The sequence below is a fragment of the Taudactylus pleione genome, unplaced genomic scaffold, assembly GCF_031769625.1.
Source record: "Taudactylus pleione unplaced genomic scaffold, aTauple2 ptg000529l, whole genome shotgun sequence".
Taxonomy (NCBI): Eukaryota; Metazoa; Chordata; class Amphibia; order Anura; family Myobatrachidae; genus Taudactylus; species Taudactylus pleione.
This window is the reverse complement of record NW_028284931.1, coordinates 5,096,445-5,123,771: the sequence shown is the minus strand read 5'-3', so window position 1 is coordinate 5,123,771 and position 27,327 is coordinate 5,096,445. Positions and strand designations below refer to the sequence as shown.

Genomic DNA, 27,327 nt, shown 5'->3' with positions numbered 1-27,327 from the left:
TATTGTCAAGAATTGTCTGTTCAGCTATGTGGCAGGATGACTTCACTGAAAGATATTGTTTGTCCTGCACTACAGAAGTTCAAGGGAAATCTTTATCAATATAATTTATACAGCACATCGTTTAGTGCAGGGATGGGGAACCTCAGGCCCTGGGGCCATATAAGACCCGTGGAATCATTTGGCCTGGCACTCTGAGCTTTTTTTCTGCTAGCCTTATCTGGCTAGCAGGGTGCCTAGAATGACACCCTGCAGCCAAAATCTATTCAGTGGTGCCGCTTGGAGCGTCCTTATGACACTTTAGACTGTCACACCGCTGCCCTTACAGGTCTCCGGAGCATCCTCAGGATGCTCTGGTCATTGCTATAATCACCAGCGATTGTGGCCCCACCCCGTGTGATGTCACACGGAGGGGTGTGGCTTGCACTGGGCCCGAAATAATATTATGTATATATCAAAATGGCCCTCGGCAGAAATTAGGTTCCCCACTCCTGGTCTAGTGTGTATGAGCCTTATGGTGCATACACACGGTCAGATTTTTCCTTCAGATATGAACGATAATGATTTAAAAATCGTTCAGTCATTCATATCTGAAGGAAAATCTGACATATCTGACATGCCTGAACGATGGACGATGAACGATCCGCGTTCCCGTTTGTCAGATAACAATATCTGACATGTTTGCAGTCAGACTTGGACGATTCCATTCATTTTAATGCAGTCAAAAATCGTTCAAATCGTTCAAAACTTTGGTAAAATCGTTCAATCGTTCATCTGACAAATCTGATTGTGTGTATGCTCCTTTAATATACAGTATCTGCCAGTGTGTATCCAGCATAACTCTGGATTTAATATGAACTTGCATGAGTCATACATTTTGACATTTGCTCAGAAGGGATACTTTTGTAGCTTTCACACAGATTTTTGTCAGACTGACAATTTCCACTTGAGCCAGCCCTTGAACCTGTGTAATTTAAGTGTGTTCCCATTTATAAGGATTCTGTGAGTGTGTGTGGCCCTGACAAAGTTCAAACCTAGGCAAAAACCTATCCTGGTCAAACTACACTACCCTGCCAAATGGTGCAATGAACAACTTCTCCACTGGTCCACTTATTCAGTCTTTTCACTGCTTGATACATCTCCCCCTCATTCCATATGTCAAAATGTAGATTTGATACACCTCTCATATATCATACCATTTAGAAACACATCTTTTTATGTCATACTATACAGATAGACACCATCCCTATTTTATAATACACAGAGACACCGTCCCCCTGAGTGTCTATGTATTATGCCGTAGAATGATGTGTGTCTCTATACAGATGTATCCTTACACATCTTTGCTCTAGTCATGCCTAAAAACCCCTCTCTAATGCCAGGTGCTGTGAGCAAGTGCTGATTAATTTGATATGCGACATTTGTATAATAGTGTGCGTAATAGTGTGTAATATTGTATAATAGAGTCTCTGAATCTGTATGCGAAGTGCTACAATGTAGTGGCCACAGCTTTTTTCATTCTTATGCTGGCCATACACTAGTACGACCAGCATAAGATGCGATTCAGCATATGATTTCCCTTGAACTCCCCGGCACTTCCTAGCAGTCCCAGCCGCACGATTTGGGGCTTTTTGATACATGATGTACATACGATCTCAAGTACGATGATTCGCCACTATACGACGGGTCGTGATATGATCAATCGTGTGCCTCACTAAAAACATGCGATCATAATAGATTTAATAGAGGAAAATGTCACTCAAATGACGCCGGTCGTACACACGATGCATCGCATGCGCAAATACACGTGACGATCTGCATACGATTACGACGCATAATATGGGCTGCTCGTCTGATCATAAAATACGATATAAGAGCGGCGGGAGCGCGCATCGGATCATATTCCTAGCTAAATACTGCACGATTTGCACACAATGCATCGTAAGATGCGTCTAAAATCGTGCAATCGGCATGAAATCGCGCTAGTGTATGGCCAGCATAAGTTCCATTGTGCATATACAAACTCAGGTGCACATATATATACAAGTGCTGCATATCAAATTAATCAGCACAGTCTGCTGGTGCATCCTAGTCACATTGCATTGCAACTTAGACACATTTTTGTCAGAAAAGGACGCCTGACGCTAGCAGAGTTGCACGGGCCCTAGCGACTCATTCACGCAAGACAAGTCGCGTTGCATGACTTATTGCGGATAGATGTATGAGGATACACTTGTATTATAACATAGGGGAGATGTGTCTGTTTGTTATGACAGCATGTCCTATTGTGATGGAGTGACCAGACTTACAGGACTGACATCCATCTCACCCCAACTCTGCTCCCATATTGGTCCAATAGCGGCGCCTCCACCACACCTCTCCGTCACTGCAGCCAAGGTGGGAATTACAGAGTGAGACAGATCTGGGGAATGAAAGAAAAGAGTATGGAGGGAGGTGTGGGGGCGAGATCCACGGAGTGGAAAGTGAGTGAGGCGGGAAGGGTAGGGGGAACCCATGCAACAACTAGTACAATTCAAATTATACAATAAGAAGTATTTTCAGCATGTTGATACCTTGTATTAGATATTATAATATTGGCTATATATACTTTTTGTATATTTTACCATTTCATTAAGTGTTTTTTGTTTGATTAATTTCTTATATTTTTTTTTAAAGGACATACCTGCTATTGGGGAGGAATCTAGCTCTGTGTGTACTATTAAGTTCAGATGCCCGCTAACGGGGGAAATGCTTCAGAGGGATGAGAGAGAATCGCATATAAGGAAAACCATAGAGATGGTAGGTGTCAGCATTGTCTACTTCTACCTTTTTGATTTTGGAAGAGTATTGCATTAATTTCTCTTTCTTTCTTGATCCCTCTAGCTATCCACCACTGATTCTATTTCTGCATCCATCATGAAGATCCATACATTTAACAAACCCAGAGATAAAGTGAAATTGGGAGTTGAGACTATGGCAAAGTAAGAGGTCTAGTTACATGCTGTAGATAGAGAAGTATCCAGTGATCACACTGAGTGGCCCTCCACTTTAAAAAAAAAAAAAAAAATGGTGTCCTACCTGACCATTTCTGGATCACATCATAATTTATGCTTTAGAGCTCCCCATATGCCCCTCAGACCAGCTCACATTCAACCACACATCCCCACCAACCCCTAGAATGCCCTTAAATGCACGTTTAATGCCCCCATGATTCTACAGGTGATATGATTTGTCTGTACATAAAACCCATAGTGAGCAAGGCGTTAGGTGATAATAGGCATATTTATGAAGCAATATGTGTAGTATATACCAGAAAAAAAACGTTTTTGGATGTGGTATGTAAATATTAAGAACTATCTAGTCTTCACATTAGTGCAGGCAGAGGGCAGGGTGGCTCCAAGAAAGGGACACTTCGCCGTGTGCCAGAAAAAGAAGTGTGGTCATTTCAAAAAGGGGGTCCTTGAGATGCGCCCCTTTTTCATCACTGTAAGGGGCATTCCCAGCACTCACGGAGATGCTGGGCTGCCTCCAAGCTTTCCCTGCATTGTGAGTAGATGCTGTGCCATGCCGGTCACTAGGGCCCATGGGTGGGGACGGTTGTTTTAGCTTTTCATGTATAGTGCCCCTTATTCACATTACGTAACACAGTAGTGCCCTCTATTCACGTGATACCATAGAAGTGCCCCTTATAACACATGCCACGCAGTAATGCCCTTTGCACATTTATGCCACACAGTAATGCCCTTTACACATTTATGCCGTGCAGTAATGCCCTTTACACATTTATGCCATGCAGTAATGCCCTTTACTCAATATGCCATGCAGTAATGCGTTTTTCACATTTATGCCATGCAGTAATGCTCTTTACTCAATATGCCATGCAGTAATGCTCTTTACTCAATATGCCACATAGTAATGCCCTTTACACAATATGCCAAGCAGTAATGCCCTTTACACATTATGCCACACAGTAATGTCTGGTTTTTACACATTATGCCACACAGCAATGTCCTCCCTTTATATATTATGCCACGCAGCAATGCCCGACCTTTACACATTATGCCAAGCCTTTACACATTATGCCACACAGCAATGCCCTTTACACATTATGACAGTAATGCCCCTTACATATTATGCAACACAGTAATGCCCTTTATACAATATGCACCACCCTCCCCCTACCGTCTCCCCAGCAGCCTCTCACCTAGCTGTGTCCCTCTAGCAGCCTCTGAGCGCTCACCTGCATCAGCTCGCCCCCACATCAGTAGGCAGCTGCACCGACACTGCAGCCCGTGGATAGCGCCACCGTCATTCGAATTTGTCACCGCTTGCGAGCCATACGGAGCTTGCAGACCGGCAGCCGCTGCTGATTGGCACGTGACTGGTGCTTCTTTGAATGACCGGAGTGCCGTCTCTCTGCATGGTGGTTGGGCCAGGTCGCCAATCACTGACAGCCTGGGGATTGGCTGCAGCACAGAGCATCCCAGAGGACCCAGCCTTTTTTTTTTTTTTTTTTTAAAGAGTCCCCAGTTCTCAATAACTGGTAAAGTACACACTACAGTACGTATTTGTGATTTCTGTCTATCAGTGGCGTCCCAAGGGTGGTGCGGTCCGCACCCGGCTGTCACCTGCCGAGGGGTGCCACCAAGGTGCAGTCTCCCCCCCTCAATGACAGGAGCCGGGTCTGCACTGTACTGAGGGAGCTGGCCAGCACTCCACACAGCGACCTCCTGCACCCCCGCGTTCCCCCTAAGTGATAGATTTTTAATTGGGGTTCGGAGCATGAGGCTACGCCCCCTACGAGGACACTCCCCCTTTAGGTAGAAGCTGATTGGTTGATGTGGGCAACTTCTCTGCTTGTCTACTCCACTCTTTAGAAGCTTTGATAAATTTTCCCCTAAATGCACAGTGTCTACATAATATCTATATTTCATTTTAGGTACCTTAACAACATTTTTGGGAATCCAAATGAGGAGAAATATCGTACAATTAGACTATCAAACAAAGTTTTTCAGGTGAGGTTCTTATTATTATCTGTTATTATGGACATAGAGTATATTGCATTCTGGCAATATTTGTTAGTAGAATAGTGTTACTAGTTAGATCATTTTTGTCCATAGCAAATTGCTTGTATCTCCCCATAGGAAAAGATCAGTTGTCTGGAAGGAGCTCATGATTTTTTTGAAGCAGTTGGATTTGAGAAGAAGGCACTACCTTTGCCTGGGCAAGGTAAGAATGTATTGGTGTACACAGTTATCAGTTTGATATATTTGTTGAAGGAGCTTTAAGTCAAATAATCAAGTTGTGACTTCTTTGTTGAAGGATCTCGAAGTCAAAGATACAAGTTGCTTTATATAAAATATCTACTGATAACCAAACATATTCTATATATTTATGTATATCTATTGTGGCAAATTAAAGGACTTGCCACAGGTTTCTATTTATTACCAATCAATTAGGATAAATCTGGAATATTGCTTTGGCATTATAAGGGTTTTGGTTCCTGTGAGCAGGGTAATTGATGCTTGACAAGCTGGCTGATCTATTGCTGAACACTGTTATTCCGCGTATCCACTACACAACATTACTGAGCGATTGTGCGATTATGACATCGTAATCGTGCAATCGCTCAGTAATCGGGCATACATCGCGCACATTAATGTCAGAAACGACCAGAGATGCCCGCTCCCGCTGGTAGTTTCCAACATCAATCATCGCCTGAACATGCTAGTCAACCTGACAGTAACGTCAGTTTGAGCATGTTAGGGGATGATTGATGTGCCTACACTGAACAACTGAATGTTCAGTGTAGGCACAGCACAAACTGTGAAACGACTGCACGATTACAATGTCGTAAACGTGCAGTCATTTCTATGTCTGCTAGTGGATGTGTGCCCCATTAGACTAGTGAGTCTAAAGCTGGGTAAACACTTAACAATGCATTTACCCAGCGAAGTGACAGATGACCGCACCGCCGACAGGCCAACATGTCGGGCGGCCGGTACACATTACACAATCCTGGTGCCCGACCACCCAATATGTCTGCACTAGCTGCATGGGGTAATCAGCCGGATTCTTCTGGTCTTGGGTCTTCTGCTCTCATATCCCATGGAAGCTAAAGAACTCTGCACTGACCTGCTGGATATGCTTCTGGTACTTCCTGCATTAAATGTGGATGTGATTTGAACCAGTGTCGCTTGTCTGTTACCACAGACAATTCTGGCCAGACACCGCTGGTCATGATCATTAAGCACCCGTGGCCAGCCACTGCGCTGTCCATTGGGGCTGGTTATGCCTTCTATGAGGTATTCCCAGTATACACGTGACGTCATAGATCGAGGAATGTTGAATGTCTGCACAACTTCGGGAATGGAATGTCCCATCCATCGGGCAATTCAAATCGACTTTGCCTTGCCAGTGTTCAAACTGACTCACAAGATGGCAGATTACAACTGATGCAGGTCTGGGCATTTCCAAGACATCACCGTACAGTGATGCCACCTACCATTACCTTTACGTACTGCTATCCCATGACTTTTGGTATTTCAGTGTATATATATATATATGAGTGTGATATATAAATACACATTTTAGACACACACACGCACACACACATGCATAGGTTTCAGTACCCTAAGGAAAGTGTCTGTCTAATACCATTGAAACGTGACCGGTGTATTTTTAATATATTTTTTTAAAGCATTTGTTTGACAAAAAAACATACTTGCACCTAATTTAATGTACCCCCAACTACAGCATTTATTTTTCCACAAAAATTTTGCTTTCTAATATTTTTTGACTAGTAGAGAAAAATGCATATAACAGCCATTTGATACAATTTAAGAACCACAATTCCTTTGATTAAGGACACTTAGGGGTAAATTTACTAAGAATCGAGATAGGTTGAGATGACCATCTCGGGTGATTTATAAATTTTTCTCCTTCTTGCAAGTTTACCAAAGGTAAAGTCGGGTGAGTTAGAGAGAGATTTCTCTCATCTAACTCGTAAAACTCGGGTGAGAATCTCGAATCAAATCACCATCGGGCCAAATCGGAACTACTTTTCACCTAAAACATACATGTCTCAAATTCACCAAAAATCGGGATGACAAGCTCAGGTGAGAGAGGAACAAATTCTCTGTCAAAATCACTTTTCAAACTCTCAGCCCCCTGAGCTGCGAGATGGTCAGAAACATACACAAATCATTGTGATTTGTGTATGTTTCTTTCTGTAAATGGTTAAAATAGGGTTAATTTGTTAAAAAAATGACGTGATGTCCCCCCCCCCAAAAGACTAACCAGTTGTCCTGGTTCTTAATTTACAGAGAAAAAAATGTGTAGGGTTCCACTGTAAATTACAAACCAGCAACAGGCAGCTGGTTCGTGTACGGAGAAAAAAATTGACGTGAGGTCCCCCGTATATTTAAAACCAGCCCTGGACCCTTTCTAACGGGGGACTGATGCCACAGCCAGGGGTGCCCTTTCACTGGGTCCCCCAGCCACATCATCAGCCCTGGCCGTTAGTCAGCCCAGGCCAGGGATCCCTGGAGAGTTGGGGAACCCCCCAATAACGGGGTCACCCTCTCCAGGGCACCCCTGGCCTAGGCTGATAAGCCCGGGGCTATCCCCGCCACCCCTAGGTGGTGAGTGGCGGGTTGATAGTGTTAGGTGTAGTGTAAAAATTTTAATTTTCAACATTGTCTTTACAGTGGAATTACAGGTCCAGGCAAACATGCCTCCCCCGCATGTTTGTAGTTGGAGAACCACAAGTACCAGCATGCGGGGCATTAAGGGCCCACTGGTACCTGTAGTTCACCTGTAAAGAAATGGTTAATAAAACACTCAACACACTGTGAAAATAAAGCTTTATTACATCCATAAACACACTTACACATACTCACCTGTTTCCAGATGTTCATGTCCCTTTGTTAACGTAAAATATCCCATCGAATTACCTGTAAAAAAAGATCCAATACTCACCTTTATGTCCCTCGATGTTCTCTGCAGAAATCCAATACGTGCCCCTGATACAGTGTAACAACATGTTTCTGCAGTCCCGGGCCGCCGGCCAATCAGCGCCGGCTAACATTAGCGGCTGCTCATTGGCTGGGACCCAAGTGGAGGAGCCGCTCATTGGCTGAGCTGGGCTGGTTTTAAATATACGGGGAACCTCACGTAATTTTTTTTTTCCTCCATACATTTAAAACCAGCTCTGTCCCTGCTGCCTGTTGCTGGTTTATACTTTACAGTGGAACTCTACACATTTTTTTCCCTGTAAATTAAGAACCAGGACAGGCTGGCAAGCCCGAGGCTGGTTAGTGTTTTGGGGGGTACCTCACGTAATTTTTTTAAAACACCATTTATCTATTTTTTACAAGTCTTAACTCACAAGCAGCAAGCACATATCTCACTGCTAGCTCGGGAGAGATTTGCAGAGAGAAAACACTGCTATCTCGGGTGAGTAATCTCCTCCTAATCTAGTTACTCGGTAGAGATATCTCATTCTGCTTCACCATCGGCAAACTCGTTTAGCCTCAAATTGCCTGTTGGTAAATTTGGTTAAAAAAAGGAATTAAATCACTCGAATTTTGGCGAGTACCAGCGAGATAAATCACTTTGAAAATCGGGTCCATCTCGAATCTTAGTAAATTTACCCCTTATACACTTCTACACTGTTACCCTATCTTAGACTTACTTTTTTGGTGGTAAATTTCCCCATTTTCACCTGCACTTTTCGCATACAACACAGTGAAAAGTTTTTGGACAAATGTTGCTTTGCGTCTTTTGCAATAGGATTGCGTGAAAACCGGCACGCGCGATAGACGTGAAAAGTGACATTCAGGCGAACTGAGTGCAAAGTTTTTGCATGCAAAAACTTAACGTTTTCACCTCTAAATGAATTCCCCCCCATATTATTGACAATCCTTTGATAGATTGGAACAATGTAACTTCCTTGTCCATATACTGTATTGATGTAAAACAGTCTACATCTAAACTTTTAGCTGAATTCCCCATATTAAAGATGTATGTACAATCGTGGGTCTTTAATTCCTCAGCAAATTGCAACTTTATCTGAATTTCCATCTTTTTTTTTTTTTTTTTGCAGTTTTAATGCAGTGTCGGCACAGCTGATAGTCGAAGCTTGGACTTCAGCTATCAGCGGTGCAGATAGACGCTTCTGCTGGCAGTATTTGATCATTACGATAAAAAAGCTTACTGTATCAAAACTGCACTTAAGCATTTATATATTTTATAAATAAGCCGTTGTGATTAGCACTTTTATATTTTCACTAGTGCATGTGCGTGTGTGTGCATATATATATATATATATATATATATATATATATATATATATGAATGAATGGGATTGTAATGCCGGCGCCTGTTTTAGCTGCCAGTTCAAATCCCGACACTGTGAGTCCGACAGATGGAAACCCCGACATCGTGAGGTAAGTACCCTAACCCTCCTTCAGGTGTGCCTAACCCTAACCTCCCCCCCTAGTGCCTAACTTCCCCCAGGGGTATATATATATATATTATATTCAAGCCATGGAGTTGGCACTCCCAGAAGACTCAGACCGAGGTGCCGGTCACAGGTAAGATAGCAGGTCAAGGTAGCGGCACTCGGCGGATTTAAATGAAGAAACGCACAGCAAGTCCTTAATGCATCAAAGTTTCGGGCTTATTACAACCTGTCATCAGGATACACACAGTGTATTAAGCAACATTGTGAGTGAGCCCACTCCCTTGGCTGAGACGCAACCCCACACATGAATGGTCTCAGGTTATTTTACTGTTGGCATGACAGAGGACTGATGGTAGCGCTCACCTTTTCTTCTCCGTAAAAGTGTTTTTCTCCTTCATCCACTAGGGGACACTGGAGGCTTCAAGCGTGTTGGTACTGTAAATTTTGAAGTGTGACTTATTCCTCCCCCTCTATACCCCCCTACAATTCCAGTCTTAGTTTGTGCCCGAGGGGAGCTGGTTGTGTTTTCACACTTCTCCCCAGGGTATTTAAATAGTAAGAGCGCTGCTGCGCTGAAGCAAAGAATATCTATATGAGGAACAGACAGGCAGCAGCTGCACTGCCTGTCTGCATCATTGAGCTGCCGGAGGACCCGCTTGCAACTGCGTGCAGTTCGTCTGGGGTCCCGACTGCAGAGACCACTGTCTCCATATAGGGGGTTCCGCAGCGCGCATAGCAGGTCATTAGTCATACCGCCGCCGGCAGCGGAGCAGCGGCATGAGTATTCCCTGGCTCCCCGTCTAGCGGGGTAGCCAGGTTAACACTAAAATTAATATTCAGCAGCAGGCTGCTCCGATTAGCAGGGCAGCCAAGCAGCACATAGCGTGCTTATAGTTCAGATTAAGCGCCATAGCTGGGGGGCAGAGCCTAGCTCCGGAGTCCTGCTCCTTCATCCAAGCGGCCTCAGCGCTTCTCTCGAAGTGTGCTGGCGGCCATTACACGGAGGGACACTGTCTGCATAAGACAAAATTCTGCGTGAAACTGTTAGCCTAACCTGGACTGTAAGTAAACAGTGGGGTTTAGGCTGGTCAGGAGAGCATTTAAGGAACGTAATTACTACTTTATTACAGTGGTTACTTCCTTCTATGCCAAGAGCTTTCTGGCACTGCTATGAGCGCTATTAGGGCAAGTGAGGCTCTCTCCTGCCTCTCTGTATCTCAGTTTATTCTTTTGACCTTTTTCACTTCACTTTACTGTTTGTGTGGGGTCTATATTTATCATGAATGGAAGGGGCTCTAATGAATTCCAAAAGTTATTTATCTGCAAAAAGTGTGCAGAAAAATTTACACTGGGGCAGTCATCTAACTCCCTAATGTGTGACAATTGCAATCCTGAACAACAATCTTCAGGGATGTCAGATCCGCTGTCTTGGGACGGCGCAGGTTACATCCGTTATGTCCCATCTCGCTGCTTAACTGGAGGCTTCTCTGAAAGAAAGAGAGGCTTCCAGGTCAATGGCTCCAGCATGGGCAAGGTCCTTCGCTAAATCCATGGATGGGATCTCAAAAGCCATGGCTCTTTCCCGTACCACAATTGGATCCTTTCCACAGGTCTCAAAAAAGAGACTGTTGCCCTCAGTCCTCCAATCGGAGGAGGATATGCCAGTTTTAGAAGAGGGCGAATATGCTCCACATTCGCCTAAAGAACTTCAGGAGGAGCCTGAGCCGGTGTCCTATGGGATAGAGGCTTTAATTTCTGCAATCTGCCAGGTATTACAGATACAGAAGGAGGACACGAGTCCTGCTCGACAGTCATTCTTTGTAAATAAACAAAGACAAGCTTATTGCATTTCCAGTTTCAGAAGAGCTGGATTCTCTTCTGATGTCAGCTTGGGAACATATGGATAAAAAATTTAAGATTTACCAGCGGTTATTATTCTATTATCCTTTTCCTGCAAATAGCAGAAAATCTTCTAAGACTCCCCCTACAGTTGATCCATCGATATCGCGGCTGTCTAAGTACGTTACCAGTTCCTGGACAGGAGATTGGAGAATACTCTGAAGTCCATTTATACAGCTGCAGGTGTTACACTGCGTCCTGTGATTGTAAGCTGCTGGACTAACAAAGCAATTGAACTTTGGGCAAAACAATTCGCTGACGGGATGAGAGATCAGCTGCCGGTGGAGGAGCTTATTTCGTTAGCAGAGCATATAGGTTAAGCTGCGACTTACCCTGGAGAGGCGTCCAAAAACGTTTGCAATATCGCCTCCAGGACTTCAGCTCTGGCGATTTCGGCATGTAGGGCGCTGTGGCTTATCCAATGGCTGGCAGATGCAGAATCAAATAAAGCTGTAGAAGCACTTCCATTCACGGTAAGTGTATTATTTGGAGCGGAACTAGATAAATGTATTTCTCAAACTATTGGGGGTAAATCCACTTATCTTCCGTCTACGGATCCTCTACCTAGAAGATCTTACTCGGGACCCTCGTTTCGTCCTTTCGTGCTCCGGGATTTTCACGTGGTCGCTTCAGAGGAGGACGATCAACTTCCTGTGGTTTCAGAGGATATGGCAGAAGAGCAACAACATCTGCTCAACAAGAGGTTAAGTCCACTACCAAGCCTAGTGCATGGCGGGCTTCCATCTCACCTGGGGGACCCCAGAGTAGGAGCTCATCTTCGGGACTTCAGAGAAGTATGGACGGAATCTTGTATGGACACTTGGGTGTGGGGTCTCATCACTCGGGGATACAAGCTCAACTTTCAGTTTCAACCTCCACCTCGGTTTACCACAGATTTACCAGTTTCCAACGACAGGAGTGTCATTTTACAAGAAGCAATAGACAAGATCCTATCCACGAGAGTGGTGGTCCACGTTCTCAGAAATCAGACCGGAAAGGGTTTTTACTCCAGTCTCTTTGTGGTTCCAAAGACCAGGGGCGTCTTTAGAGAGGAGGATGCCCGTGTGCATCCCCCAACACGGGCAGCCTCCTCTCACTCCGGTGGCCGGCAGCCGACTGACGCGGCTGGCTGGCCACCGCAGAATCAATCGACCTGTCTGGTCTATAGCGGCGGCCATTTTACGGCGTTTGAACAGCGCTGGAAGATGCGACGCGGGACTTCCAAGAGGTAAGTAATACAAAGTATGGGTGCAGGGTGTGCGGTGTGGGCCCCCCTTGGACCCAGGGGCCCATGTGCACCGCACACCCTGCACCCATTATAGACACGCCCCTGGGTCAGATCTATTCTGAACTTGAAGGATCTCAATCCATACCTAAGGATGTTCAAGATGAAGATGAAGTCCTTGAGGACGGCGACCTCATGTTATCTCTAGATATCAAGGACGCCTACCTTCACATCCCTATCTGGCCACCTCACCAGGCGTTTCTGAGATTCACAGTTCAGAATTCACATTTCCAGTTTCAGACCTTACCCTTTGGCTTACCATCAGCCCCTAGGGTATTCAAAATGGTCATGGCTGTGATGATGAGTCTCCTTCGGAAACAAGGGATCACTATTATCCCTTACCTAGACGATCTCCTGCTGAAGGCCCATTCCAGGGACCAATTACTGCAGAACATCACAGTGACTCTCAGCCTTCTCATTCGTCATGGGTGGATCCTGAACTCCCAAGTCTCATCTGCAACAGACGCAGAGGCTACAGTCTCTGGGAATGATCATGAACACATTATGTCAGCAGGTGTTCCTCCCTAAGGAAAAGGCAATTTCCATTCAGGAGATAGTGAGGACGGTCCTTCCACATCGTCAGGTATCAGTGCATGTTTGCATTCGACTCCTGGGGAAGACGGTTGCGGCATTCGAGGCCATTTCTTATGGACGTTTTCACTCCAGGACATTCAGCTAGACGACCTCTCACAGTGGACAGGGTCCCATCTTTTCCTTCACCAACGGTAAGGTTAAGTCCCAGAACTCAGATATCCCTTCTCTGGTGGTTGGACTTGGTCCACCTAATGGAGGGAAAAGATTCGGAGTGTGGATTGGGACTTTTCTCACCACGGACACGAGGCTGAAGGGCTGTGATTCAGGAACATCACTTCCAAGGCCGCTGGACATCACAAGAAGCGAGTCTGCCGATAAACATATTGGAATATTAAGGGCATTCGCGAATGCAATCTCAACAGTCTTCATTTCGGGCGTCGAAAATTGGGAGGCAGACTACCTCAGCCAGCTAAACGTGCATCCATATACTCACAGCCCCAAATCAACGTTTAAATGTAATTGGACTCCTCCATAGGCATAAACTTAAAACTGATGAGTTAAAGTATCCAAGGTGCTTTCTGTGTATTGCAACAAAGCTGTGTGGCTCTCTGTCAGGAGACTTGGTGTGATCCAATAGCTCTCCGGCGTCTCCGATCAATTGTGAGAGCAATGGCCACGAAATAGGTCCCAGCGTGAAGTATGGGGAGCATCAGTATCCCGAGAATAGTCTTAATGGACGTGTTCCTTGCGCAATACAGATATGGTATGCCATCACACCCTGTGAATTAGCAGCTCCACCATTTTGTGAGTGACAGCAATCTCATTCTGTGAGAGTGCTGAATCTGCCGTTAACCACAGGGTGTGATGGCATACCATATCTGTATTGCGCAAGGAACGCGTCCATTAAGGCGTCAGCCTTAATGATCGTAATTTCATTGCGTTTTGAAGTTTGAGTGGCAGAAAATCAATAGGTTTTGTGAATTTTCAGGTCATGTCTAAGCAGCCTTAATGGGACATATGAAACCGTAAGGTTTTTTGTCTATGGAATTTCATAGCTTTTTTAAAATTTATTAACTGTCAGGGTTTGGATGAGCAAACTGGGCCACCTGCAGGGGAGAAGTGCAACAAAATGGTACTCTAACGCAGATGGAAGAGGGGACAGCACGCAGGAGGTTGGTTTGGGAGGTGCAGAGTGCGAGATGGCTGTAGGCTTGTGGGGTAGTGGCAGCAGCAGTGGTGCAGTGCAAAGGCGGCATCAGTGGACGACAGAGGGCTCACTGGTGGTGCATATACACCTGAGAAAATCAAATCAATAAGTCACAGATAGACGAATGCAGCAGTGAGATCTACGCATTTATGTTAAAAATTGAATGTGTAAAAAAAAAAAAAAATGAAAAATTGGTGTGGCCCCACCCTCCCCAGAAAACAACCAGCCCCGTACTTTGGAGCCCCAGTACTGGTTGTGCTAAATACAGGGGACGGACGACGTAGGGGTCCCCGGTATTAAGCACAACCAGCACCAGGCTTTTGAGAACCTGTCCTGGTTGCCAAAATGCCGGGGACAAATGACGTAGGGGTCCCCCGTATTTAACGCAACCAGCACAGGGCTCTGAGCCGGTCCTGGTTCTGGAAATACAGGGGGAAAAAATGCATAGGGCTCCCCTGTATTTCTCAGAACCAGCACCGGACTCCGACTAGTGGGGGGGTGATGCCACAGGCATCACCCCCCCTCTGGAGTTGGGGACCCCTCCCCCCCAATAAAGGGGTCCCTCTCCTCAGGGCACCCCAGGCTGATGGCCCGGGGCTATCCCGGGCAACCCTGGGCGGTGGGTGCTGGGTAGATTATATATAGTGTGGTGCATAAGAAAATATAAACATTGTCTTTTGCAGTAGTGCTACAAGTCCCAGCAAGCCTACCCAGCAGGCGGGGTATTAAGGGCAAAAAGGCAAAAATAGGGATTTCAAATTTTTTCTCATCTGGTCTGAGATGGTGAAAACTTTTCGCCTATATCTCACTATTCCATTTTCGCAGGTGCGATAATTTTGCCGCAAAAAAGTATATTCTTGCGGGTTCTATAATTTTTTGCAAAAACAGCACTTACCGCACCTAATTGAATCCACCCCTTAATTGAAATTCAATATATTCAGTAGAGTCACACAAAATAAATTATTGTATAAATTATTTTAAAAAGGGAAATGGCGGAGCACTAAATTCAACCAGAGATCACCAGTGAATCACTGGCAGCTGACACAGGGGAATTTCTGCCTTGCTAACCCCCAAAAAACAAGGAATAAAAAATAACTATTTTTCTGCGCCTGAGATCACTGAAACATAGGTATCAAACAAAAAAGCTTTAGCTAGAAGTAATTTTATTCATATTCAAAATTGCAACAATAAATCTAATATGAGAACTGCAGTTTCTAAAATCAACAATAAAAAGTAATATGACAAATACAATACAGCACTGTACATGAATACACCACCAGTAGAAAATCTAGTGTAAATGAACGGACTGTGATTAATCAGGAATAGATAGTTCAGCATATAATGGAACCCATAGAGGAGTACATGTAAAATTGAATACTTAGTTGCTCAAAATAGAAAATCACCAGTGTCTCTCTCCCAATTTGGGGAATGGCCGTGGATCCTCGGTGATGTTAAAGTCACTCACCACTCAATTTAAGGCAGTCATGGGCTTAGAGTAAAAACCCAGGAGGTAGGTATATTGAGTCGTCTATCCTGGGCAGAAATGCAGACCACTGTAAGCAGGCTTCCTATTAGATATTAGCCGGAGTGAATGCCACGGCTGCTTGTCCTGCGTGAAGCCACAGCAGTGTAGTGCAGATGATTGCGTGCAGCCCAAGTGCCGTGCCACAGCTGGTTAACTATTTTAAAAGCCTACTGCACTATTTGGGATTGTGCTTGATATTTTTCATTTGACATTCGAACCGACTACAAGCAACCTAATAAGACAAGAAATTGTTATGAACTTGTGATGTCCCACATTGCCACTTTCAACATACAGAATTGAACTACCATTCATATACTGTATAAGGGAAAATTCTCATTCTCTACCACATTTTCTATATTTAGCTAGTGCCCACACTCTATTCACTTATTTAATTTTGTAACTTTGGTTCATGGATGGAACATAGTTTAGAGTTAGGCTGTTCTGCTATCTGAAGCGCCAGTAGTCATCCCACCCCTATTAATTCAGTCTTCTATATTCAAAGAATTTTCAGATTTTCTGTGCCACAATAATTTTTTGGCATTTCAGTGTTTTATTTGCAAATGCCAACCAGCTTATTGGTTGTGTGATTTTACATAGATAGATAGATATTATTTATATAATTTTATATTTCTATTGTTAGATTTTAGTTTATAATAAATTATATATAGTTTATCAGTGCTTCTACACCAGTAAGCAGCTTATTTCCAATGCACTGCTAATGCTCTGTGTCCTGGCTGTCAGTTTGGTAGTGTGAGGTTTGATACCTGATCTGTGGGCCATAATCCAGCAAAGATGCTGCCTCTACTGTTACAATGTTGCCTGATATAACATAGCTAAGGTTATCTCAAATCATGGAGTCTTATTTAAACATTTGGGGGCATATTTTCTAAACATCAGGTTTACAAAGCTGCTGATGATGGCTTTGTCCAATGTTTTGCAGACAGCAGTAATAATAAATTATAAATCAGCGTGGTTTAGCAGGAATTACTATTGTTCTTTTAAATCCATTGGTCAAAGTCGCAGATCATTGACGGCTTTGCAAATCTGATTGATAGAAAAATCTACCCCTTGGAGTTTACACACAATTGAAATGTAGGAACTACGCAAAAAGTTCACATTGTAGAGACTGTGCACCTTCTCCAGTGTAAGCTGAGTGGTAAAATCTTCCCTCTTATACTTGTGTAAGCTGAGTGGTAAAAGCTTCCCTCTTATACTTGTGTAAGCTGAGTGGTAAAAGCTTCCCTCTTATACTTCTGTAGCTGCCATCTATTCTGGGTTGTTTCCTATGGTTTTTTCAAGTAACCCCACCGGATGCAGACGATCTTTATATCCATCCGCTTGTACTTGTAAGAAAGATTTGTGTGGCTAGGGTAGCCCAATGATAGTAGTATTGTCATGGTACTTTTTACTTTACATATATGGTCTTCCACATATTTGGCAATGTCCGTTATATCCTGATGTTCTTGTATAACTGTAGGTGCCTTTGACATCCCTGCCACTGCTCTTTTCTGAAAAAGCAATGTGATTTGGGGTTCGCTGGTGACTCATTTTTGCTCTTTGTTCAGTAGCCCTGTTCTCATACGGCATTTGGGACTTCGCAGCAGAAGTTGTAAATGTTTAGTTACTTATCAGTTATAAGAATAGGTTCAGCATCAGAGAAAGATATTTGATTGCATGTTTGCTTACATGCTGGGCAGGCCAAACTTTCCAAGCTCATAAAAGTTATACATATTTGTGAATGTTCTCAGCAGTAATTTTTTGTATAAGGCAAATCTTTAGGTTTAGGTGACAATTACATTGTGGCACTAATCTCTAAATCTAACCCTCCGCTTCATTTATGCTCTTAGAAAAGCAAGATGAAGTCTATGTATTGAGCAGTGAAGCAGTTAACAGTCTGGATGACTTGCAACGCTATCAGGATCGTTTGTTAAGTGGAGAACCTATAAGGGCCACTCTTGATAGGCAGCCACAGATCTTTGCACCCTCTCCACATGCTTCAATATTTGACCTACCTGATGACTTCTATAACTTGACAGCAGAGGAGATCAAACGAGAACAGCAACTAAGGTAATATGGACCTCTATATTCAAAACAGTGTAAATATTGGTGCTTTTAAGAGTCCTCTTATTTCGATACATGTGTGAAAAAATGCTTACTGATATTCTGCAATGTATATTGACTTTCCGTAATATAAAACATCAAAACGGAAAAGTGTTCTTTTCTTTTTCTTTTTTTTTAAATCTTTTCGTTTAGATGGGTGGATTCTAGAGTCAGATCCACAGGGCCTCCCTTGGGAAAAGAGGGGGAGCGTTTTAGATTTTACATGCCCCAGAATACCATGCGATCCACATTTTTGAGCGCATGCACCAATTATGAGTGTATGAATGCAGCTGCAGCAGAGGACTGATGCTTCATTCAATGTCATTTCAAAAAGGAATCCATTCCATTGCCATGGAGGAATAATGCTACAAATGGGGGTATGTGGACACTGAGTGGGTGAGGGTGGATACTTTAAGGGGGGAATTCAATTAGCCGCGGTGATATACCACATGCTAATTGATCCCGTGGGACTATTGAATTAACCCTGTAGGCTGCACTTAACAGGATTTTTTTTCAGGTCTGATCAGACCCGAAAAGAAATCCCCAATATTACCACTGTGGGTGGGGGTGGTGGTAATGCTACTACATATTGACATATGAACACTGGAGGAGTTTTCGGTTACACTACAGTGGAGACCTACGAACACAGAGGTGGGGGATAATGCTACAGTGGCATCAAGACTGCAGTGAGTGGGCCCTATTATCAAATGTTGTCACGGGGTCCAATAATTATTATGGGTGGAAATGGGTATACATAAAATAGATTAAAGACAAATGCATTATAGTGTAAGAAATTGTGTGAAAACAAATTAACCATAGTCACCTCTTCAACGCGTGATATACTGTACATTTTTTGTAATATTTGTAAAGAAAAAAAAATCCTTATCCCTTATCCTTATCCCTTGGAACGATGAAATACTTTTCTTCATCATCCACTAGTGGGCACAGGGATACAATGGGTATAGCCTGGAGAGGAAAGCGTCTGGGCAAAAGTTACAAAATTGTTCCCATCAGCCTAGGCCTCCCTCTCCTCTATACACCACCCCTATCCTGGGCTATTCGTTCTGTTTTTGTTTGGTGCCAGAGAGGAGTGGGCACCATTCTGGGAAGGCTGCTATTAAGTCATCACTCCGGTTACAATTTACTTTATTTTATTTATTTTTACAATTTCAGCAGTCTGTGTAAGACATCCTACTGGACGCCCTCAGAGCTGCTCCAACACCAGGCACCCGTGGCAGTAGCACCGGCGACCGGGTCTGTGACTTCCGCCATGGTACTTCAGAGTGACAGTGGGACAGTGCTGTCAGCTCCCGCAGCCGGACACTGAGACCACTAGTGGTGCTGGTTAGTGTGGAACCCCAGTGCCCAGCACCTTACACTGGACCACCAGGGCATTTTTGGAACAGGACATCGCTAGTAGCGGTGACATCCATGCCCGGGAAGTTTGTACCAGGGGGAGGTATCACTTCCTGTTGTCCACCCCCTCCTTAGGTGCACTCGCACTACAGTTACAGCCTGCCTCAGGTTTACTCCACCTCCCACTCCTCCAGGGGCTTGCTGGGCAGCCAGTTTAATTCACATTGCCTGCCTCATTTCCACAGGGAGAAAAGCTCAGGACTCTGGACCTCATTCAGACCCAGTCGCATGTGCTGAGCGCTCGTAACAGGGTCGATGTTTAGGCCCTGCGCACGTGCAGCGGCCGCACTGCGGGTGCGCAAGCCCCGGAGCGAGAGAGAAATTCTCTTGCTCCGGAGCTCACCACAAACAGGGCGGCTGTCAATGTTGATCGACAGCTCGACCCGTTTTGTAGGCGTGGCGGGGGGGTGGTTTCACAAACTGAGGCGTTCCTTAAGGAACGCCTGCCGTTTTGTGGGCGGCCGCACTGACATCAGCAGTGATGTCAGTGAGGAGCTTCCTGCTCGATCAGAGCAGGAAGCTCCCTGGGGCTTGCGGTTGCCTGAGACCCAACCTTAGGGTCTCGTCGCAAGCCCCGATGGTCGCGATGGCAAACGCAGGATTTTGAAAGGGGGTTTCCTAATACCATTAAAAAATCTATCCACAATAAATATAAAAATTATATATAGATAGATATATATATATAGATATATATATAGATATATATAAAATCACAGACACACTCTGATACAGCCAGACACTCACAAAGACTACACACACACTGACACAGACAGACACATACACACACCTCTTTCACAAAAAAACATAAGCGCAGGTAAACAAGTATAGCATCAGTTATTAAAGAACACCCCCACTGGCAGCTCCTCCCCCACTGTGCACCCCCTGAACTCCGACTGCTCCTTCTTTTAATCAAAAATAAAATATGTTGTTCAGCTGCACGGCGATGGAGCGCCGGCCAGGGGGGAGGAGGAGATGGGGGGGGTCCTAGGTACTCAGAAACCCCCCTGCGTGCGCATATGTGGGCTCTACGTCCCGTGTTTCTCAGGTGCATCCAGTCAGGAACTGGACTGGGCTTCAAATTACAATTGGTCACCAGGCTTCCGCCTCCCGAGCCAGCGCCCTCTGCTAGTTTAGCTTTGGGTATGCTCCCTGTTTCTGGCAGTCTCCCTCTGTATCCAGCAACTGCAGAAGAGCCTTTGTGGATGCAATCATTTGCCCAATCCATACAGGAACTGGTGCAGGTGTCTACAATCTTCCAGCAGCTGATGGACAATGATTGTGCGTTCAGGCGTAGGCCTCCCAGGTACGAGAGCTCTACCCCATCTGGTGGGGATTCTGATTCCAAGGTCTCCGTCGCCTCTGACATTGAAATTTTTCAGTACCAGAGGATTCCATGTCACAGGTAGACGTTGAGGCTCTTATCAGAGTGGTTAGATCTGTAGACCAGATCGAAGATTCTGAGCAGGCTCCTAAGTCCAAGGCTCTGGTATTCAGGCGTCAGAAGAGGGTGATGACTGAGGGTCTGATTCAGCAGGTTCGGTGATGCGATCACGTATGCAGACGGGCGATTGTTGCGTAATGCGCGAATGCCCCACTGCGATCGGGACTGCTTTCGCAGTGACTATGCAGACCCATCGCAGACTGATTGATAGGAAGTACCATTTGAGGGAGGGGATGGGGGTGTGGTCGGAATAAACGCAGGTGTGCCAGTGCATTTGAACGCCATTACAGGGGCGTGCATAAATTATCCACTACAATGGCATACGCAGCTTGAGTGTTCACTGCGTACAGGAAATTTAGCAATTTATAAGCGAGGTCTGACCTGCTGTAATTGTGCAATTGTCTCCGATGTACTACATGTTACAGATGTTTTGGCTAGATTGCAAGGTGTTACAGATGTGCGAGAGGGGAATGGGTGTCTGCATGTTGTCCGTGCGAGTGCTTTGTGATATTAGCATACTTTTGCAGCAGACCTTCGTACGCGATTGCAGCCGTGATCTCATCAGCTATTCTTGCTGAATCAGGCCCTGAGCTCCCGGCTTCTGCACAGCTTGATAATTTCCTTGAGGAGGCATGTGCTTACCCTAATAGGCGCTTCCAGTTATCTAAGAACATTGCTTCCTTCTATCCGCTCCCAATTAAGTAATGGACCAAATGGGAATCCCGTCCTCTGGTTGATGCCCACATAGCCCGTCTGGTTAGATTCTCTATCCTTTCTCTTCCAAATACGGCTTCTCTCAAGGATGCAACCGTTAGGAAGCTAGAGTTCTTCATAAGACTGAGAACACCCATGCAGGGGTTATTGCACCCCCAGCCCTTGCGTCAGGAAAGGGTGGCTAAGGCATTTGGCCACTGGGCGGAGGAGTTGGAAGACTGCCTAAGTTATTACCTATGGTGGAACACATTAAGAAAGCTCTTACTTGGTTGAAGCAGCAGTCGACACAGGGGTCTTAATCTCTAAAGTGTCCACATCTACAGTGGCAGCCAGGACAGCCCTTTGGCTGCATTACTGGCCGCTGACTCCGATTAAAAGAAGGCATTGGAGGCACTTCCTTATTCAGGGAACATCGTATTTGTTTAGGATTAGATAAGATTATCGGTACAGTGGCGGCATCCAAAACGGCCTTTCTGCCTTCGGCAGCTCCTCCCTGGGTCTATCTTTCATCCACAGGGAAAGGCCAGCGGCCAGGCCTCTTTTAGATTTCAGGGGTCCTCCTCCAAGGGATCAAAGTAAGCAACCTTGGTCCACCAGACATCCAGCTTCCAAGCCAGCTGACAGGCCTGCCACATGATGGGTGGGCCACCACCTTGGGGAACCCAGCGTGGGAGGCCAGGTTATGCATTTTTCACAGGTTTGGATAAGGACAATGACCAAAGTCTGGATCAGAGACATAGTCTCTAAAGGATAAGCTTTGGCTTTTTGCAGGTGTCCCCATAATGTTTTTTTTCCACCAGCTTTCCAACAGATCTAGGAAAAGCAAAAGCTCTCAGGGAGTCCATTCGCTTTCTTCTGGCCTCTAAGGTCATCATTCCGGTCCTCCCATCTCAAAGAGGTATGGGTTTCTATGCCAATCTCTTCCTTGTCCAGAAACCAGACGAGTCGTTCCGACTCAATCTCAAAGCCTTGAACAGGTATCTTGGTATCCCCAGGTTCCGAATGGAATCACTTTGTTCCATTACTCTAGCTCTGGAGCCGGGGGATTTCATGGCATCCTTATATATCCAGGATGCGTACACATTCCTATCTATGTCAGTCACGAGTGCTTCCTGAGATTTGCAGTTCAGTTTGATCATCCAATTTTGGGCCTTACCATTTGGACTGTCCATGGCCCCTCGTATTTTCACGAAGGCCATGTTTCACGCTTGGCACTAGAGTACTGAAAGCAGAGGTCCGAGGTTGTGGGTGGAATCAGAGGTGAGGGGCCTGAATGTACGATCTCCTCATCCTCAGAGATTGGACTTTGACGAGACCTGATCAATGGTGCAGAGTCTAACCTGTCGGGAGGTGTTCACCAGTGACCCCTACCAATCGGGATATGGGTTTTGCCGCACCCAGCATGCAGGTCGCAGTCCTTTGATCAGGTGTCCAACCCCCGTGGGAATAGAGACTCACACAGATGGTGGCCCGAGGAATGCGTCTTTGGAGAAACACTATAGTGTCAGGAGATGGTACTTGAGGAACCAACAGGTTGTGATAAAGAGCACACTGTATTGCACTATTGCACAGAGAAGTGGCACGGAGTGTTACACAGGCAGAGGTGGATTGCCGCACTGTTGCACTGAGAGGTGGCACGGAGTTGCACACAGGCAGAGGTGAAATGACGCACTGTTGCACCAAAAGGTGGCACGGAGTTGCACACAGGCAGAGGTGGAATGACGCACTGTTGCACTGAGATGTGGCACGGAGTAGTACACAGGCAGAGGTGGAATGCTGCACTGTTGCACCGAGAGGTGGCACGGAGTTGCACACAGGCACGAGGTAGTAACAAGGGAACCTGGAACAAGGACACACTAGTATACAGTAGAAATAACAAACGTTGTTCAGGCAACTTCCTGGAGTTCTGGAGCTGGATATATACCCATAGGTAGCAGCTAATAGGAGAACAGAATCAGCTGACCGAGACCATGCTACCATTGGTAGAGATACTCTCACATGAGAGAGTACTGTCATGGCAGCGCCCATGACGGAAACTTCCATCTCCGAAACACAGGGCCTCCCATGGAATCCTATAGCACCTAAGACAGAATTCTCAGCATGTCCCCCGCCGCCACACCAGACGTCTGACTGCATGAGAAGTCAGGGGAAGCCGGCACGACGATCCTAGAGTGAACCCTGACACCATGGTGGTCATATAAACACAAAAGAAAAAAGAAAGGCTCTTTGCTGGGGCACACTTGATACGGTTTCAAATAACAAAAACCATAAAAAATTACTTTTATTATACTTACATAAAAATATGAGGTAATTTTACATAAATCTGAATATGGTCAGATTATACATCTACCATATCAATATAATGCTCAGCTTGGGTACAAAAACTGAGCTTAAACGGCGAAAATAATAATACTAAACCAAGTTCTCATTCCACACAACACGCATGAAATAATATCAATAAAATAATAATAATGCAACATCTGTCTCATGTGTTGTCCCAATTCTCCAATGTGGATCAACCTACGGCACCTGGTATTCCTAGGTGGTCTCCCAGCCAAGAACTGACTAGGCCTGTTGCTGTATCGCTTCCAAGATCAGATGAGATTGGGCAGATTCAGAAAAGTATGGCTGTAGTTCATGTGGCAGCAATCAATATCTCTTAGCCCATGAGTTCTGCAGATTTGCATGAAAGAAATGTAGGACTAACGCTCAAAGGACAGTCCAATTTGTAAAAGGACAAATATTGAAAAAAGTTATGCATGAGCATACTTTGGCCCTCATTCGGACCCACTCGCGAGCGGCTGTCCGCTCGCAAGTGGGTCGATGGTCCGCAATGCGCATGCGCACGATGAAGGGAGCTCCGTCGTGCGCATGCGCGAGACACGACGAGCGAAGGACTTTCCTTCGCTCGTAGTGTCTCATCAAAGGGGGCGTGCTGTCGATGTTGACTGACAGCACGCCCCCTTTGGTGAGCGTGCCGGGGGCGTGCCTGCCTTCCCAAGGGAACGCCTACCATCTGAAGCCGGCCCCACTGACATCACTAGTGATGTCAGTGGGAGTGATTTTGGCTCTGATAGAGCCAAAATCACTCCTGGCCTTGCGGTTGAAAAACTGAACCGCAGGCTTCTGCTCGAAGTTTCGATGGTCGCGATGGTCAAGACCATCGCGACCATCATCCTGCACGCTCGTATATGCTGTGGGTGGTGACCCACAGCTATACGAGCGTCCAGGAGGACGCTCCATATTAATCGAGGTGGGCCCTGATTCAGAGCGAGCGCTCTGGTCAGAGCGTCCGGCTCTGAATCAGGGCCTTTAATCATAAGCATAAACTTGCTAGACATATAATATCATAAAGTACTTGCGCCATTATAAATTCTACTGTGGTCCATATAGTGAAAGGGTCCAATTGTCCACATATTCACAATAAACACTGATATCAACAGTAGAAAACAAGATCAAAATTTAATCATATAATGGTATTGCACTCCGGTGATCACTGATAATCACAAATCGTCACACTTAGCTACTACCATTTATGTATGTCCCATAATCCTTGTGATCCTATGGATCCAAAGTTCAACAAAATCCACAGTGTATTTAGTCTGGAGATAATAAATCAACTAAATTATTGACATTATTCATTGGTATCATAAAAGTATTCCTTCACATTCTGCCTATAATTTGAAAACATTTGTCTAGTTTTTAGCCTAAAATTCTGTTAGTCACATGAAATTATGCATAATTGTTCTACATGGGAGATTTAGCATTAGTATATTTAGACAAGTTTAAAAATACTGCTCTCTTAAATGGCCCCAGTAAGTAATCTTCAATTATGCATTTAAAATTGTGTGTATCAAACTGAACTTGTGTATACAGACAGGTTAACTTCCTTGAAGTGTCTTACTTGCAATATACCTATTAGCTGTATCAAGCGTGCATGGTACCTAATACAAACAAGTCAGCCTAAGTCCCTAAGTGAGATTCTCTACACACCATCAGAGTTCTCACCACACTAAATAGTCAGCATAGACTTGAAGCGAGTTTAAAGCTTGTGAATGCTAAATGCAAATGTTGATCTGTCAGAAAAAGGGCTGACAGCTGTAAGTCATAGTGTCTATTGAATATGATCTCAAATCATAATAGGTAACATATAATCCACATGAGCTATTTGAGAAAGTTGGCAATTGCAAGCACTGAGACAAAAAAATAAATAAAATAATAGATTAATCAGCAGTGATGTGACACCATAGATCTAAAATGTATCAGACAGTATGGGCTGTTGATAGGAAAGTTGAAAGCTAAGACCGCTGAAACAGACAATCCGTCTGTCAGCGGTAATACGATATCAGTGCGGTGTCCGGTTCATTAACCGATTGGACCACCTAATGTTGTGCGGCGGGTCAGTTGAAGGGACGCGCGTTTCGCCTAAGTGTAGGCTTGTTCACCTCACCAATGCCTGTGATTATCAGTGATCACCGGAGTGCAATGCCATTATATGATTCAATTTTGATCTTGTTTTCTAACTGTTGATATCAGTGTTTATTGTGAATATGTTGACAATTGGACCCTTTCACTATATGGACCACAGTAGAATTTATAATGGCGCAAGTACTTTATGATATTATATGTCTAGCAAGTTTATGCTTATGGTTAAAGTATTCTCATGCATAACTTTTTTCAATATTTGTCCTTTTACAAATTGGACTGTCCTTTGAGCGTTAGTCCTACATTTCTTTCATGCAAATCTGCAGAACTCATGGGCTATCGATTGCTGCTAAAATGAATTAAACCTACAGCCATACTTTTCTGAATCTGCCCAATCTCGTCTGATCTTGGAAGCGATACAGCAACAGGCCTGGTCAGTACTTGGCTGGGAGACCACCTAGGAATACCAGGTGCCGTAGGTTGATCCACATTGGAGAATTGGGACAACACATGAGACAGATGTTGCACGAACTGTGTACATCTATACACCACCATTTTATGGACTGAAGATATTTTGATATTATTTCATGCGTGTTGTGTGGAATGGGGGATTGGTTTAGTATTATTATTTTCGCCGTTTAAGCTCAGTTTTTGTACCCAATCTGAGCATTATACTGATATGGTAGATGTATAATCTGACCATATTCAGATTTATCTAAAACTACCTCTTATTTTTAAGTAAGTATAATAAGTTATTTTTTATTATTTGAAACCGTATCTAAGTGTGCCCCAGCAAAGAACCTTTCTTTTTTTCTTTTGTGTTTATATATACTGTCATTAGGCTTTGGGAGCACCACCAATACTAGAAATTTAAAGCAAATCTGTTTTTTTTTATTGGTTTTATAATTTTGGTTTTCTATATATACAAATCACAATTCAGTATTCACTTAAGTAATCACATCTTTTTGGTTCTGTGCGGAATCTCCCCTTCTTTTTGTTACCATGGTGGTCATGGCAGCGCACCTGCGCTGAAAAGGATTCTGGATCTTGCTTTATCTGGATGATCTTTTTCTCCTGGCACAGTCTCCAGAATATGCTGGCGGGCCACATTCATCTGATGGTGGATATTCTGCAGTCACACAGGTGGATGATCAACTGACAAAAGTCTACGTTGACTCCTTTTCAGGTAATGTTACACTTAAAATCCCAGTTGGATTTCAGGATTCAGCGCATCTTTCTTTCAGCAGGAAAGATTCAGACCCTGCAGTCCAGGATTCGCACATTCCTCAGTCATCGTTGAGTCTTGATCCTTTCCTGC

The 27,327-nt window shown here is 44.6% G+C and overlaps 1 protein-coding gene and 1 pseudogene across 3 annotated transcripts in view; both read left to right on the top strand.

Moving 5' to 3' along the window:
• UBXN6 (UBX domain protein 6) overlaps positions 1 to 27,327 on the top strand; it is a 261,847-nt gene that overhangs the window by 106,984 nt on the left and 127,536 nt on the right. For all 3 annotated transcript variants that reach the window (XM_088450838.1, XM_088450839.1, XM_088450840.1), the window contains exons 4-8: positions 2,674 to 2,796; positions 2,881 to 2,978; positions 4,937 to 5,012; positions 5,142 to 5,226; positions 17,761 to 17,980. In XM_088450838.1, coding sequence (XP_088306964.1) covers positions 2,674 to 2,796; positions 2,881 to 2,978; positions 4,937 to 5,012; positions 5,142 to 5,226; positions 17,761 to 17,980 — 602 coding nt within the window. The remainder of the gene's footprint in view (positions 1 to 2,673; positions 2,797 to 2,880; positions 2,979 to 4,936; positions 5,013 to 5,141; positions 5,227 to 17,760; positions 17,981 to 27,327) is intronic.
• Positions 26,373 to 26,491, top strand: LOC148501200 (5S ribosomal RNA; annotated as a pseudogene).